General features: G+C 44.1%; 1 protein-coding gene across 3 annotated transcripts in view; it reads left to right on the forward strand.

The window, feature by feature from the left end:
• Positions 1–13,308, forward strand: part of TENM4 (teneurin transmembrane protein 4) — a 752,323-nt gene that overhangs the window by 623,620 nt on the left and 115,395 nt on the right. For all 3 annotated transcript variants that reach the window (XM_054015769.1, XM_054015770.1, XM_054015771.1), the window contains one exon: positions 4,091–4,237. In XM_054015769.1, coding sequence (XP_053871744.1) covers positions 4,091–4,237 — 147 coding nt within the window. The remainder of the gene's footprint in view (positions 1–4,090; positions 4,238–13,308) is intronic.

Genomic DNA, 13,308 nt, shown 5'->3' on the forward strand with positions numbered 1-13,308 from the left:
GAAGTGCTGAATTCACAGCTCACAGTGCAGTCACTTGCCGAATCCTACTTGCCGTACTTGCCCAATTAGTATGGGTGAGTGAGTGAGATTAGTATGAGTGAGACAAGTAAGATTAAGCCTTAATATACTAGGAACCGTCTGATTTTGGGCTCCTTCATCCCTCTCTTAGTAGGATCACTCTGCTGGCCCATTGGTTAAGTGGTTTTCAAAACATTTTACTGTGTTCCCATTGTATGGAAAGATCTGTTAATACTTTGCTTTCCCTTGGAGCACACAGAACTTTTCTAGATAACTTTAAAGTTATTGTTCTTGTTTGCAACTACTGGTTGCATTCTTCGGAGTTGCATCCAGCTGCAGCCACCTGGATTCAGAACTCCACCAGGTCTGGTGAGACACATCAGGAGGTGCATCAGTGCCTTTTTTGCAGCTTGATAGGGGAAAGACAAAGAAGAGAATAAATTAATTCTCCTGGCGCTACTTGACGATCAAACCTGAGTAAGTCTTATCCCTTAAGCCCAATTTTATATGGCAATGAGGCTTAACTTCAAGGAAGTCCCAACTACACTTAGTTTATAATTGAGCCTAATTAGGGGGCCTTAATTTTTCAGATCATTAACAGGATGTTATTTTGGCTACCAATCTTAAAATGGCAGAGTAATCTCTCGCTACTTCTGGTGAACGTCCCAGTGATAGTATGACATTCATTTTTGTCTAGTTGAAACAAGTCTCTTTTTTTCCAGTGTACTCCTGGTCTAGGCTGCTTTTTGCATGGTATGCTTGAAGTCCCCATGGATGGGCAAAGCTGCCTCCCCTTTTCTCTTAAGACCAGTTTTTATAGCAACATCTGCAAGTGGTTTCAATTAGAAACCCACATAGGGCCCAGTCTTGCACTACCGACTCAGGTAAAGCTCCCATTGACTCCAGTGAGATCTCTACAGATTTAGGGACAGCAGAAATAGGTTCTTAAATGTTTTTCTTTCTAAATCCCCGTTCATTTTTTAAATTCCCTCTCCTGCCCAAACTTCAGTTAATAAAAACTAGCAGGCAAAAGCACCAACCATCAGAGATCACGCAAAACACGGTGGCCTGGATCTGAGGGGAGCATACAGCATATGTATATTCCAGCACTGTTGATAGTCAGAAGTGCTTCTCAAACACCAGATTATCTTGTGGTTTTAGTACATAGGTTTTATCATAGAATATCAGGGTTGGAAGGGACCTCAGGAGATCATCTAGTCCAACCCCCTGCTCAAAGCAGGACCAATCCCCAAACAGATTTTTGCCCCAGATCCCTAAATGGCCCCCTCAAGGATTGAACTCACAACCCTGGGTTGTGTGTGTATGTGTGTGATATACACAATGTCAGTACTCTAACGTATAGTATCTTGGGCCCTTCCAGGGCCAGGAGCAAGTGCTAATGTTCCATTGGGAAGCTGGGAATCTCCCTTTCCCAGTGGGATAAAGCTCCTCTTCCTAACCCTGCCAAACTGTAAGATTTCAGACACTAAGGTTGCGATTTAGCAGGCCAATGCTCAAACCACTGAGCTATCCCTCCCCCAGAAAGGTTCACTTGTGTTGTCATTTCTTATCATTCTTTACTGTGCAGGGCTGTTGTGGAATGCATAATACTGTGGGTATCATATCCATGGTGTGGTGACCATAGCCACGTCATACCCTGCAGAGACACATAATAAATAGAATTTATTATGCACCTTGCCTGCCCTCTCCATCTCCTCTGGGTGCTAGTCCAACATTCCAGTTTTCTGAGTCCCGGCAAGCAGCCCCAGTTGGGTTTTTTTAAGCCAAACTGAGAGACAAGTGTTTCTTCCTTCACCCCTAAATTTCCCCTCCTGACCTGTGTCCCAGGATGGAGAGGATTCACTCTTCCACTCCCATTTCGGTATGTTAAAACATCGCAACCTTAATGTCTGAAATCTTACAGTTTGGCAGGGTTAGGAAGAGGAGCTTTATCCCACTGGGAAAGGGAGATTCCCAGCTTCCCAATAGAATTAGCACTTGCTCCTGGCCCTGGAAGGGCCCAAGATACTATACGTTAGAGTACTGACATTGTGTATATCACACACATACACACACTTTACTGGGGTGAGTTTTTCTATCCATCTTCTTTCCAAGCCACTTGTCATGGTTTCCTTGGATTCAACTGAACAAGGTTCAGTGGGAGCCATGAAAATCCATTCAAGTTGATGTAAAATAGGTTTTATGTCTATATAAACATGTAGGAAATTACATCCAAAAGATGGTTAAAAGAATGTTAAGGTTGCAAAGTCAAGCTCTCAAAAGTGAGGAAATGACAGAATTAAGGTTTAATTACATAATCACGTTTTTTCTTCAGGACCCCTGCCTCGTTCAGTGCACAGGATAGACTGTGCTCACTGAATGAGCTGTTTCTTTTTATCCTCGTCGTCCAGTGCGTGGGCCCATTTGTTGTTTACTGTGCAGGATCCAAGCCCTGCACTGAATACAGAATTATTAATTTCCCCATAGAGTTTTCTATGACACTTTTAACACACACACACACACACAATCCTCTGGCGCTGGTCCCTCCCCTTCTGCAGGGAAATTCTTATTCTGCCTCTCCACCCTTAGGATGGAGCATGTGCAGTTGCTGTGGGTGGATGCAGCATGTGGAGTCCAGTTGACACATAGCAGCTGCGAGGGGGATGGAGCATGCTCAGTGAGGCAGAATCTCTGAAAAATTTAGCTGCTGGACTTTACTGAGCATGTGCAGAATGTGTGGGGGGGGCGGGTTGTTAGAGCCTTATAACTTGGACAAATTTGAGCAGATATTCATGGTGACGGCAACATCCACAGCTCTGACACCAGGATGACCCCCTGCCAAATTTCAAGTCAGTGCTCCAAAGCATGGGGACACTAGGTTTGTCAATGAGATTATAGTAAGATTTTTTTTAACGTGGGCAAACAACATATTTTGTTGCTAATCTTGTTCTTGGAAATTGCTGAACCTTTTTAGCTGAAACTTAAAAAATAATCAGTCAGAGACAGACATTGGGCATGGAAAATTTCAGCTCAAATGTCTAAAGTTTGGCAAAGTTACAAGCTGCTGAAGACAGGGCTATATAATGGGACATGTCAAGTAGCCTTGACATTAGACAGAGCTGCCAGTTCTGCCTATAATAACACACACACACACACACACACACACATGTACACACACTCACTCTCTTACTTTAGAGGAGTGACATACTGTGTGTGTGTGTGTGTAAAGATAAAAAGGTCCTTTTTAAAGAGTTTTCCTGGCTTCCTCTGGTGCTTGTTCAATTGGACCCATGCAAAGTAAGGCAACTGCCTTTGAAAGCAGATGGATAGAAAAAATTATTTCAGTAAAAGTGTTTAAATTTCTATAAAACAGATCTTACAAATTGAAATGGCGCTTCTGGAACCTGTGCAGAGTACATGAGGGCACGGTGTTGTAGGAATGTCTACCAGTACTTGTATGGGATGACTTATATAACTCACTCATGGCCCTGCCTCTTGGGAACAATGCAATCATCCCAAAGTCATGTTGATAAACTCTTCATACTACAACTCACAATCATGTAGTCTCTCTTCACAGACAGATAAGCCAAGTCACTGTGCCAGCTTGCCAGACTGAGATTCGTGGCTGTACCTTCCAGAGCCCACTGCCTCCCAGGCGGTGCTGAGAACTCTAACCCGCCATGGAGTTTGGGTTACTCCAAGCCCTGCTCTTGCAAGGCAACCCAAAGTGTAGGGTGGATTGCTGCATGTGTTGCAAGAGAATCAGGAAAGCAGACTGCATCCCCACCCCAGAAATCCATCATTGCGGCAGAGGTGGGGAGCCATGAGTTGTAGTCACCAAAGCTTGAAGTACAATGAATGTAATGCCCTTCTCTTATTCTACAGTCCCCATTGATTCTGGATGGCAAAAGAAGCAGGAAACCTTAGAAATGGGAGAGGAGAGATAGGTAGAAGGCAAAGAAAAAAGCTGTTTTAAGAGGTTCCCCAGCCACGTTTCCAGGTTGTCTTTCTATGTCCCTAGTCCTCCTAACACCTTCCAGTGCATTAGAATGTGTGATTGTTTGCCTTGCAGAGGGTTGCCCTGGACTGTGTAATGGCAATGGCAGATGCACTCTGGACATGAATGGCTGGCACTGTGTCTGCCAGCTGGGCTGGAGAGGAGCGGGCTGTGATACTTCCATGGAGACAGCATGCGGCGATGGAAAAGACAACGATGGAGGTAGGACGAAAGTGCATGCGATTTATCAGGCGTCACAGAGCCTTACACTGCTTCTCTTAGCAAGGCCGAGAGCCAGCTGGGGGGACTCTAGGGTGCAGAAGATCCTTGTTCTTGACAGCTGATGGAGAATGGAGAGTGAACTTTGCCAGACTACTTCTGCCATATTTTATATTAATTTAAATTGAATTAATTCGGTGCAGGGGTCTGAGGCTTGTTTATCCTCACAATAGGCACAGCACAGTCAGTGGCAGTGCAGGCTTCCCTCCACCCCACTCCACCTTTGTGCCTGAGCCATGACACAGAGGGGTGAGTTTCCCTGTCTGTTTGAAACCCGGCCTCTCTCCGGAGACTGCCACCAAGGGTCCTTACTCACCTGGGATGGATGTGAAGCCGCAACCTAGAGGCTTAACTAGCTGATCCCCAAACCACCCAGTCCCTCTCAGTCCACATTTTATTGATTCCAGTTCTATACATAATGAGTCAGGCATGAGAATAATAGCTCAGCGTAATGCAGCGTTAATGTTCAGAGTTATCTCATTACAAAGGAAACCTTGGAACAGTGTGAAGGTTTGAATTAGAGGGCTGGAGATGAGATATTAAATTTGAGGCATAAGGGAGACTGCATAATTTGTTTTGTTGTCACTCAGCAAAAAGCTCTGTTAACCACAGTCCGGGCCAGGACCCAGACTGTGAAATGCAGACTGCGTTTTGCACGTGTCTTGTTTTATCGTATTAACAAGAACAGTACAGTTTTTTTTTAAAAAGGCCAACCCTGTGATTATAGACTTCACAGGGACCAGGCTTCCGATCGAATATTTAAAATGCCTTTTACATCTGGCATGGTAAATGGACCAAATTGTCCCCTTAGAAAGATGTGGGAGGGGGGGAACCCAGTGCCCCATACAAAGAGTACAAGCTGTAGAACAAAGCCCGCTTATTCCCTCAGATGAAACCAAATACCACTGTATTAGTTCTTTCTATTTACAGCTGACACAAGGCACCAATAAAGTTCGCCACACCACATGTGTAAAAATATGGTAAATATATCCAAGCATAATCCCAGCTTCTGTGGAAAAAAATTGTCGTTTCTTGGAGAGAGGGCAAAAAAATCTCAGAGGTAATCCAGCCCAAAGCAAATGGAGCCTATAAACATAACATCAAAAAGAGCGTGATCAGACTCTGGCTCTGTGGGGATGTAGTCAGAGATTCCATGGTCTGAGGTGTTCACTTCTTATGTGGTGACTCATTGGGTTATCCATTTCAAAGGAACTGTTGATTACCTTGTCAGCCAACAAGGCAACAGATGTAGACTGGAGAAGCAAAAGGTGAGTGCTGTGTTTATCCTGTGATCAGTGCCATCCCTCATCCTGGGGACAGCTGGAGAGCACTAGCTTGAAGACACCCCCGGCACCAAGAGCCGAGAGGGAGGATGGCATAGACACTATGACAGTGGCTCCATGCAGGGGGATCCTCGGGGCTAGATCTGCCAGCTTTCCTGCTGCATTGCTGGGATGGTGCAAAGCAGCCAGAGTGATCGATCTGACCTATGGTCTTTAAACCTGTTACTTGAAAAATCAGCTTCTGCTCTGTACAGCAAGATAACTGGGAAAAGATGTTCAGTCGCTCACGCTAACGGCTTGTTGAGCTGCAGTCCCTATCAGCGGCAATGAGACCTGCACCACCCCTGTGGGATCTCCCAGGGGGATTGTGCCTCTGGCAATCACATTGACCCCCACTGAAGGAGCATGGGCCAGAGTGGCCCCTGCTTCACCCTTTCAGGAAGCACAATGCATTGGCACCCAGAGTGTAGGGGTGCCAGAGCCCTGTCTCCTACAGGAAGGATAGCATTAGTGCTCATAAATGATCTGGGGAAAGGGATAAAACAGTGAGATAGCAAAATTTGCAGACTGAAAAAACTACTTGAGATAGTTAAGTCCAAAGCAGACTGCGAAAAGTTACAAAGGGACCTCACAAAACTGGGTAACAAAATGGCAGATGAAATGCAGTTTGATAAATGCAAAGTAATGTACATTGGAAAACATAATCCCAATTATACATATAAAAGGATGGGGTCTAAATTAGCTGTTACCTCTCAAGAAAGAGATCTTGGAGTCATTGGTGGATAGTTCTCTGAAAACATCCACTCGTGACACAGCAGTCAAAAAAGCGAACAGAATGTTAAGAACCATTAGGACAGGGATAGATAAGTCAGAAAATATCATAATGCCACTATATGAATCCATGGTACACTCACACCCTGAATACTGCATGCAGATCTGGTTGCCCCATCTCAAAAAAAATATATTAGAATTGGAAAGGGTACAAAGAAGGACAACAAAAATTATTAGGAGTATGGAACAACTTCCACATGAGGTGAGATTAAAAAGACTGGGACTTTTCAGCTTGGAAAAGAGGTGACTAAGTGGGGATATGATAGAGGTCTATATTATCATGAATGGTATGGAGAAAGCGAATAAGGAAGTGTTATTTACCCCATCACATAACACAAAAACCAGGGGTCACCCAATTAAATTAATAGGCAGCAGGTTTAAAACAAACAAAATGAAGTAGTACTTCACACAACAGACAGTCAACCTGTGGAACTCATTGCCAGGGGATGTTGTGAAGGCCAAAACTATAACGGGGTTCAAAAAAGAATTAGATAAGTTCCTGGAGGATAGGTCCATCTATGGCTATTAACCAAGCTGGTCAGGGATGCAAACCCATGCTCAGGGTGTCTCTAGCCTCTAGTTGCCAGAAATTGGGAATGGATGACAGGGGATAGATCACTCAATAATTACCTGTTCTGTTTATTCCCTCTGAAGCACCTGGCATTGGCCACTGTCGTAAGAAAGGATACTGGCCTAGGTGGACTATTGGTCTGACCCACTACGGCTGTTCTTATGTTCTCTTGGGGTGCAAGGACTAGAGTGGTTTATTTCCGCCTTTCCTCACATGCCAGTAGAGGGCTAATTTCAGTCTAGCCTTTAAATATTCATCTGTGCATGTGTTTAAACCAAGAGTCAGTTTGGGTCATATTTTTGAAGGTATTTTGTGCCGAACTCCCATTGAAATCAATGGGAATTAGGCATCTAAATGTTTGTTTGTTTGTTAAATCTGGCCCTTTGTTCCCAGAACAGCTTCTGTGTATGCAGAAGTTTCTCATACAAGAATTGTGATATGCATTGACTCCTGTTCACAGTAAGTGGCGTTTCACTCTGCCCGAGTTCACCATTCAGCTGGTTCTAATGCAGTGGTACAGTGCAGAACACTGCCACTGGAAATTCCTTACTGTAATGGGAGCTGGAGTTAAAAAATGTCTTCAGGTCCTGGGGAAATCGGACTCCATGGGAGACAGGTAACAGAAACTCTTCAGTAAAGGGGAAGGCTGTTTGGCCCCAGAGAAGCAGTGACAAACTATGGCAGGAGTAAGAGATGGTCTCAGTGAAAGAGAATCTTTGTCCCATTTAGAACAATGATATTGCCAGGAAAAATCCCAAGAAAAATGTGTCATTGGGCTGGCCAGGCAGTACTGTTTTAACACGGTGGGTCTAATCCTGCTTTCAGTTACGTTTCAGTGGCATTGCATCAGGTTTTACACCGGAGCTGGTATTTATTCCAGGGTCATTACAGGGAAAACAGCAGAAAATGAATCACCTTTAACAATCCAGAGCAGTTAAGGTTACAAGGGTTTTGCAGGCTGCACCCAAGGAGTCACAAAATTTATTACAGCAAACTGCAGAAGTTTTCTAAAATGTGCACAGAGAGGAAGATCCTAGAATGACTCTCTTGCCATTGTTCTGTGTTACATAACCACTCTATATCAGGAGTGCGGACACTGGCAGCTCTGCATGCTTATAACAGTGCAGACCTGGAAGCCTTAAAGTAGCCAAGAAAACTAATTGCCCCATGATAGGACCTGGAAGTTGATTTGAAGGCCCTCGTAAAACCTTGAGCCTTAAGGGAGAATATAGGGACCATTACCATTCCTGGAAAATAGATTTCCTACCAGCAATCACCTCTGTCAGGGATCGAGTCTGGGGGAATATCCCACCCAACTCACAGACATGCTGCATATGAGCAAACCTGCATCAGCAATCTATTTTGGGGGAGCTTTCCCCCTGCACGAATCACTCTGTATTAACAGCTGGAGCTTTAGAAATGTTTGGCTAGTTGAGCAATTTTATTGTCTAAGCATCTTCCAGTGCCCTGAGTTCTTAGGAGAACTATCAATATTAAGCTAGAAATCTCCTTTTTGCCAAAAGTTTCTGTCCAATTCACGTTAACTTTGGGTTGAGGGATTCATCACTGGTCCTGAATTTATCTGAGGAAGCTAGGTCAGTACTGGGAAGGGAGGATTCTAGGGTCTGCAAGTTGAGGTGCCGGTTATCTGGAAAGTGGCTGTCTTTTGAGTCAATATTTAACCAGTTTCCCAGTAAGGGACAATTAGATGCAGTTAAGAAAGAGGTAAAATCAAGGTCCTGACCACTTACGGTCATTAAAGATCCCATAATACTTTTGGCAAGGAGCTGTTATTCCCCGTTCTCCTTTCCTAATTTCTACTTGGATGATTATATCTTCCTACTGGCAGTCCCCTTACAGTTTCAGTTGCATACAGAATTTTTCTTTGTTTTAAAGTCTTATGCAGCCTGGCTGTGGGGTGTTAAATAGCTATTGCGTTCTCATCCAGAGAATGGTGGACCAAGTGATTCCAGTGTAGCACACTTAAAATGCAGAAGGGGGATGAAGAACATTCTGTAAATATGACACCTTATTTATAATATTATGTCTCAATCTTCATATGAATGAGAGATAAATGTGTCTGAACCTCCTGCATAAGTCCCAAGCACACTAGAGTGGGATCTCAGTTTAAACAGATCTGAAAGGCACTCCGTAGAGATTATGGAATCTGCAGGACATTTTAAAAGTATCCTTCTTCAACTAAAGTAACCCTGGCCCATCCCAGGGTTTAGCACACAGAAGCAGCCTGCCGACCTTCTTTTCTCAAATGCCTTCTCCATATCAGTGGGGCTGCCATATCAGCATGGTATTTTTCTCTGGAGAAGTGAAAAAAGCACCACACAGCAACTCTTCTGCAGCAATTCCTCTTTCCTCAGTTTATGTCTTATTCATGAGACCCTAGCACAATGTAGCCAAGTAAGAATGCAGAGTTCCAAAGTACACAGGACCTCCTCTTTGTTTTTCCAAGGGCAATTCCATACTCAACTAGTTCTTGCCCAAGAGCTCGCAGCATGAAAACGCAATCCTGCCTCCCTTTCCTCCAACCCCCTCTAGCAGCACAAGATTCTCTCCTTTTTTAAACTGCAGTGCACCAAACAATTGAGCTGTTGCATTTTGCATTTTCGCCTTTCTCTGAGGCATCTGGAATGAGCCATTGCTGGCACAAGATACCAGAGTTGATGCACCAACACTCTTCCCCCCTCAGATGTAAATTCTAGGGCCAGGGTCTCAGCAATATACATTGTTGTATTGACTTCACCACAGTCCACCGACTTCAGAGCTAGGCCAGCTTCCTCCGTTGATCACTTTGTTTGCCCCCTTCAGAGGGTGTGGAAGCCCCTTGGCAGGCTGAAGAGTATGTAATGATCAGAAGAAGGGAACTGAGGTGCTTTACCCTCTTCCACCAGGAGGAATCTGGCACCCTTTTTTTACCATCCTCCGTGCTTTACTTTGAGGATGAAAGTCTTCTCTTTGGAGAGCTAGTATGAGAGCTAAATGCACTTTTGCAGTATGTAAGGCCAGAAGGGAAAATAATGGCAGGATTGTAAAAGAAAGAGTATAAAGAAACTGACGGAATCCCAAAACAAATTTGTTGGCTGTGGACAAAGTGATGGGTGCTTTGCAGTGCTTAGTGATTTCAGATTTTTTGTTTCCTGCATGCTGTTTAGAACATTTACTTAATGCATGCAAGGCTTTTATAGCACAAGAATATTGTCTCCTGGACATGGTAGGGGAATTTTCCAATTCCCTGATCCCATAAAAATGATACAGTAATGTGCTAGCTAAATTTACAAAGGCTAAGGGAAGTATTAAGAGCTGAACGCACCTGGGAAAACAGCCCTCATAAATTAACATTTATCATCACGAACACATCCAATCAGACAACAGGGTCATCTTGGAAGAACCGCAAACTGCTAAAGAGAGGAGGAAACGGCAAGCTTTCCCTGAAAAGCTCTAACAGCTGTTACACTGTGATTTGTTATAAATTATTGGCTTTTCTTTCTTTGTCTTTAAGGAGGGCTCTTAGTCCCTCCAGTAAAAGAGCAGAATCACTAGTTCATATTTTCAGGGGGTTCATTTCTCCTATGACTCTCTGGTGGGTGGGACAGCAGCTGTTGTGCAGCATTTGCGCTAGGCAATCATCTTGGGGAATGTGCGAGTGTGAGGTGGAGCCATACATCAGGAGACTCAGAAATGGATGTCACTGAGCCATCTCCCTAGCCACTGTGTTGAAGCCAGGGAATTGGCGATCTAGGAGTGACCTTGGTTGTCTCACTTCACATCGGATGGCTGGGTCTTACCAAAATGCCTCTTGCTGGCAGATTCATAGAAGAGCACTTGTCTCTACCTCAGAAAGAAGGCAGAATGACACAGTAACGATGCAGAACGAGGCAAAGGAAGGGGTGCACCTTCTCTAGACAAGCCTCAGTTGAAGAAATGGAGAGATCCCATGTTCACATGACCTCACCACCACCACCACCACCACTTTCATCGTAAAGAGGAAATCAGAGGATAAGGATAGATAGACAGGGTGACCCCCATTATTATCTTCATATTATAGGCAGTTAGAGCAACTGGGGCAACAAATATTTACGGTTAACCTTCCTCCCCCTTCCATCCCACTTCACTGTCTCATTCATGTGCTGTGATAAGCAAGAGTGTGAGCTCTCTGGAGTAGGGGTTGTCTTTTTAATAACTTGCCTGTACAGCACCTACCACAGTGGAGCTCTGATCCTCTGAAAGAGGTACATCTGGAGGGAGTTAACACAGCTTATTATTCTTGCTGTTTCATAGATTCTAGATGCTGATGGTGTCCCTAGGCTCTGTTTGCCAGAGGCTATGAGTGGGCAGCAGGGCATGGATCACTTGATGATTACCTGTTCTGTTCATTCCCTCTGGGGCACCTGGCATTGGCCACTGTCAGAAGACAGGACACTGGGCTAGATGGACCTTTGGTCTGACCCAGTATGGCCGTTCTTGTGTTCTTATTCTATAATACAAATAATGATTGATTATTCTTTTGAGCCCATACATGTGTACTGGGCATTTCAAAGAAGGAAGTAAAGACTTAGTCCTGTTCTCAAAGAGTTTAGACTCTAACTTAGGACATAAACAAACAAAATAAAAATAGGGCAGATGGGGAGGGAGGGGAAGGACAAAGGTTACAATAATAAGATGAGGAAGGAATAGCCCCCTGTCCATCATTCTGTTACATTTGTGTTGAGTTTTCCTTTGACTCCTCACCGTTTTTGCAAGATCATTTTAGGATAGGACCAGAAGCTGCAACGTGTACACTGACTAGTGCTTGTAGGTGAAATTCAGCTCTGCACAGAGCTCCAGCACAAAGCCTATTGGCTGCTTAAGTCCCATAGGTGTAAGCTCTGTGCTGGCCCTCTGCACAGGGGTGAATTTCTTTGGCCTGTGCTGTTCAGGAGGTCAGACTATGTGATCATAATGGTCCCTTCTGGTCATAAAAGTTATGAACCTGCGAAGCAGCAAGAATAATCAGCTGTGTTTACTCTGGCCGCAGATGTGCATCTGTTAAAATCTCCATCTCTTTGCTGTCCAAGTAATAAATCTGAAAACATTACAGGGCAAATAATTATCATTGCAACAGATAATGTCATGTTGTCATTCTATGGAGTGACAGACAGACAGGAGTGCCTCTTACTCTTGTACAGGCAAAGGAAATGCTCCTTACTGCATTAGAAAGGCTAACAGATTTTTGTTGCTTAGTATGTTACAAAAGGTTTTTCTTAGGCACTGTTCCCATTGAAGGTCTGTGGCAAAATTTCCATTGTCTTCAGTGGGAGCAGGAAGGCGCCTTGAATTTATCATGTGTATTCTTCCAGTATCAGGGTTCATCAGGAACTTGTACCCTCTTTCAGCATGAAAGACTCTGTTTTCATGGTTGCTGGCTAGTATTAGAGGAGTCATGCTCCAAAATATTCAGTCCATGTAGATACTGTTCTGTCCTCTCCCATGGCCCGTATGTTCCATCACAGTATCCACATGCAGCACCCATCATAGTTTGTTTAAACACATAATAACACGTCTAGCTGAAGGTTATTTGCATTCTGCTTGTTGATGTTAGCATGACGGATTTTTGTTGCAGCATCCATAACTCTGTAGAAATGCTCCATTATTCAATCCTGGCGAGCTAAGACGCTGCCCATTAAATCACCCAACACAATTCTGGGGCCATGAAAAGTCACAACTAATTTGAAATTTTATTAGCTCTCAGCTGATCTTGTTTACTGCAGAAGCAGTCTCTCAAAACCAGCCCTTTACCTCTGTATAAAACTCTGATCCTGGCGGTGAATGCTGAAGCGGAGAATCTTGGAAATGAATCACTAGGCTGCATGAGGCTTGAAAGGGGAAGCAGAGTCCTGCTGCTCCTGGGAGCACTTTACAGCCGGAAAACACTGAGGTGACCGAAAGAATTCAAGAAGAGGAGGCCCACTGTTGCTTGAAATGAATTCCCCTGTGATGCACTTGTGGGTGTGAATGTGACCCATATTTTTAGTACTGGGGAAAAAATACTTCACACTTATTTCATCAAAGTTGAGAAATAAATTGAAGTTTGCCTCTCCCTGTAAGCAATAATGCCCAACACACAGATCATTTCCTAGAAGTTAATGACTAGCTTTGCGCCTCTGGCTCTTAATCCCATCTCAGCAAGGAGGGCTTTGAGAGAAATTAGAGTCCAGACAGGGAAGCTCACAGGCGATGTTGTATAGCCACAAAGCATCTCTGTTTGCTCAACAGCCTAACCCTTCCAGAATGCTTAGGAGGGAAGGGCAGGGCATCAAAATCCAGGATTCTCCCCT

The sequence above is a fragment of the Malaclemys terrapin genome, chromosome 1, assembly GCF_027887155.1.
Source record: "Malaclemys terrapin pileata isolate rMalTer1 chromosome 1, rMalTer1.hap1, whole genome shotgun sequence".
In the NCBI taxonomy this organism is placed as follows: Eukaryota; Metazoa; Chordata; order Testudines; family Emydidae; genus Malaclemys; species Malaclemys terrapin.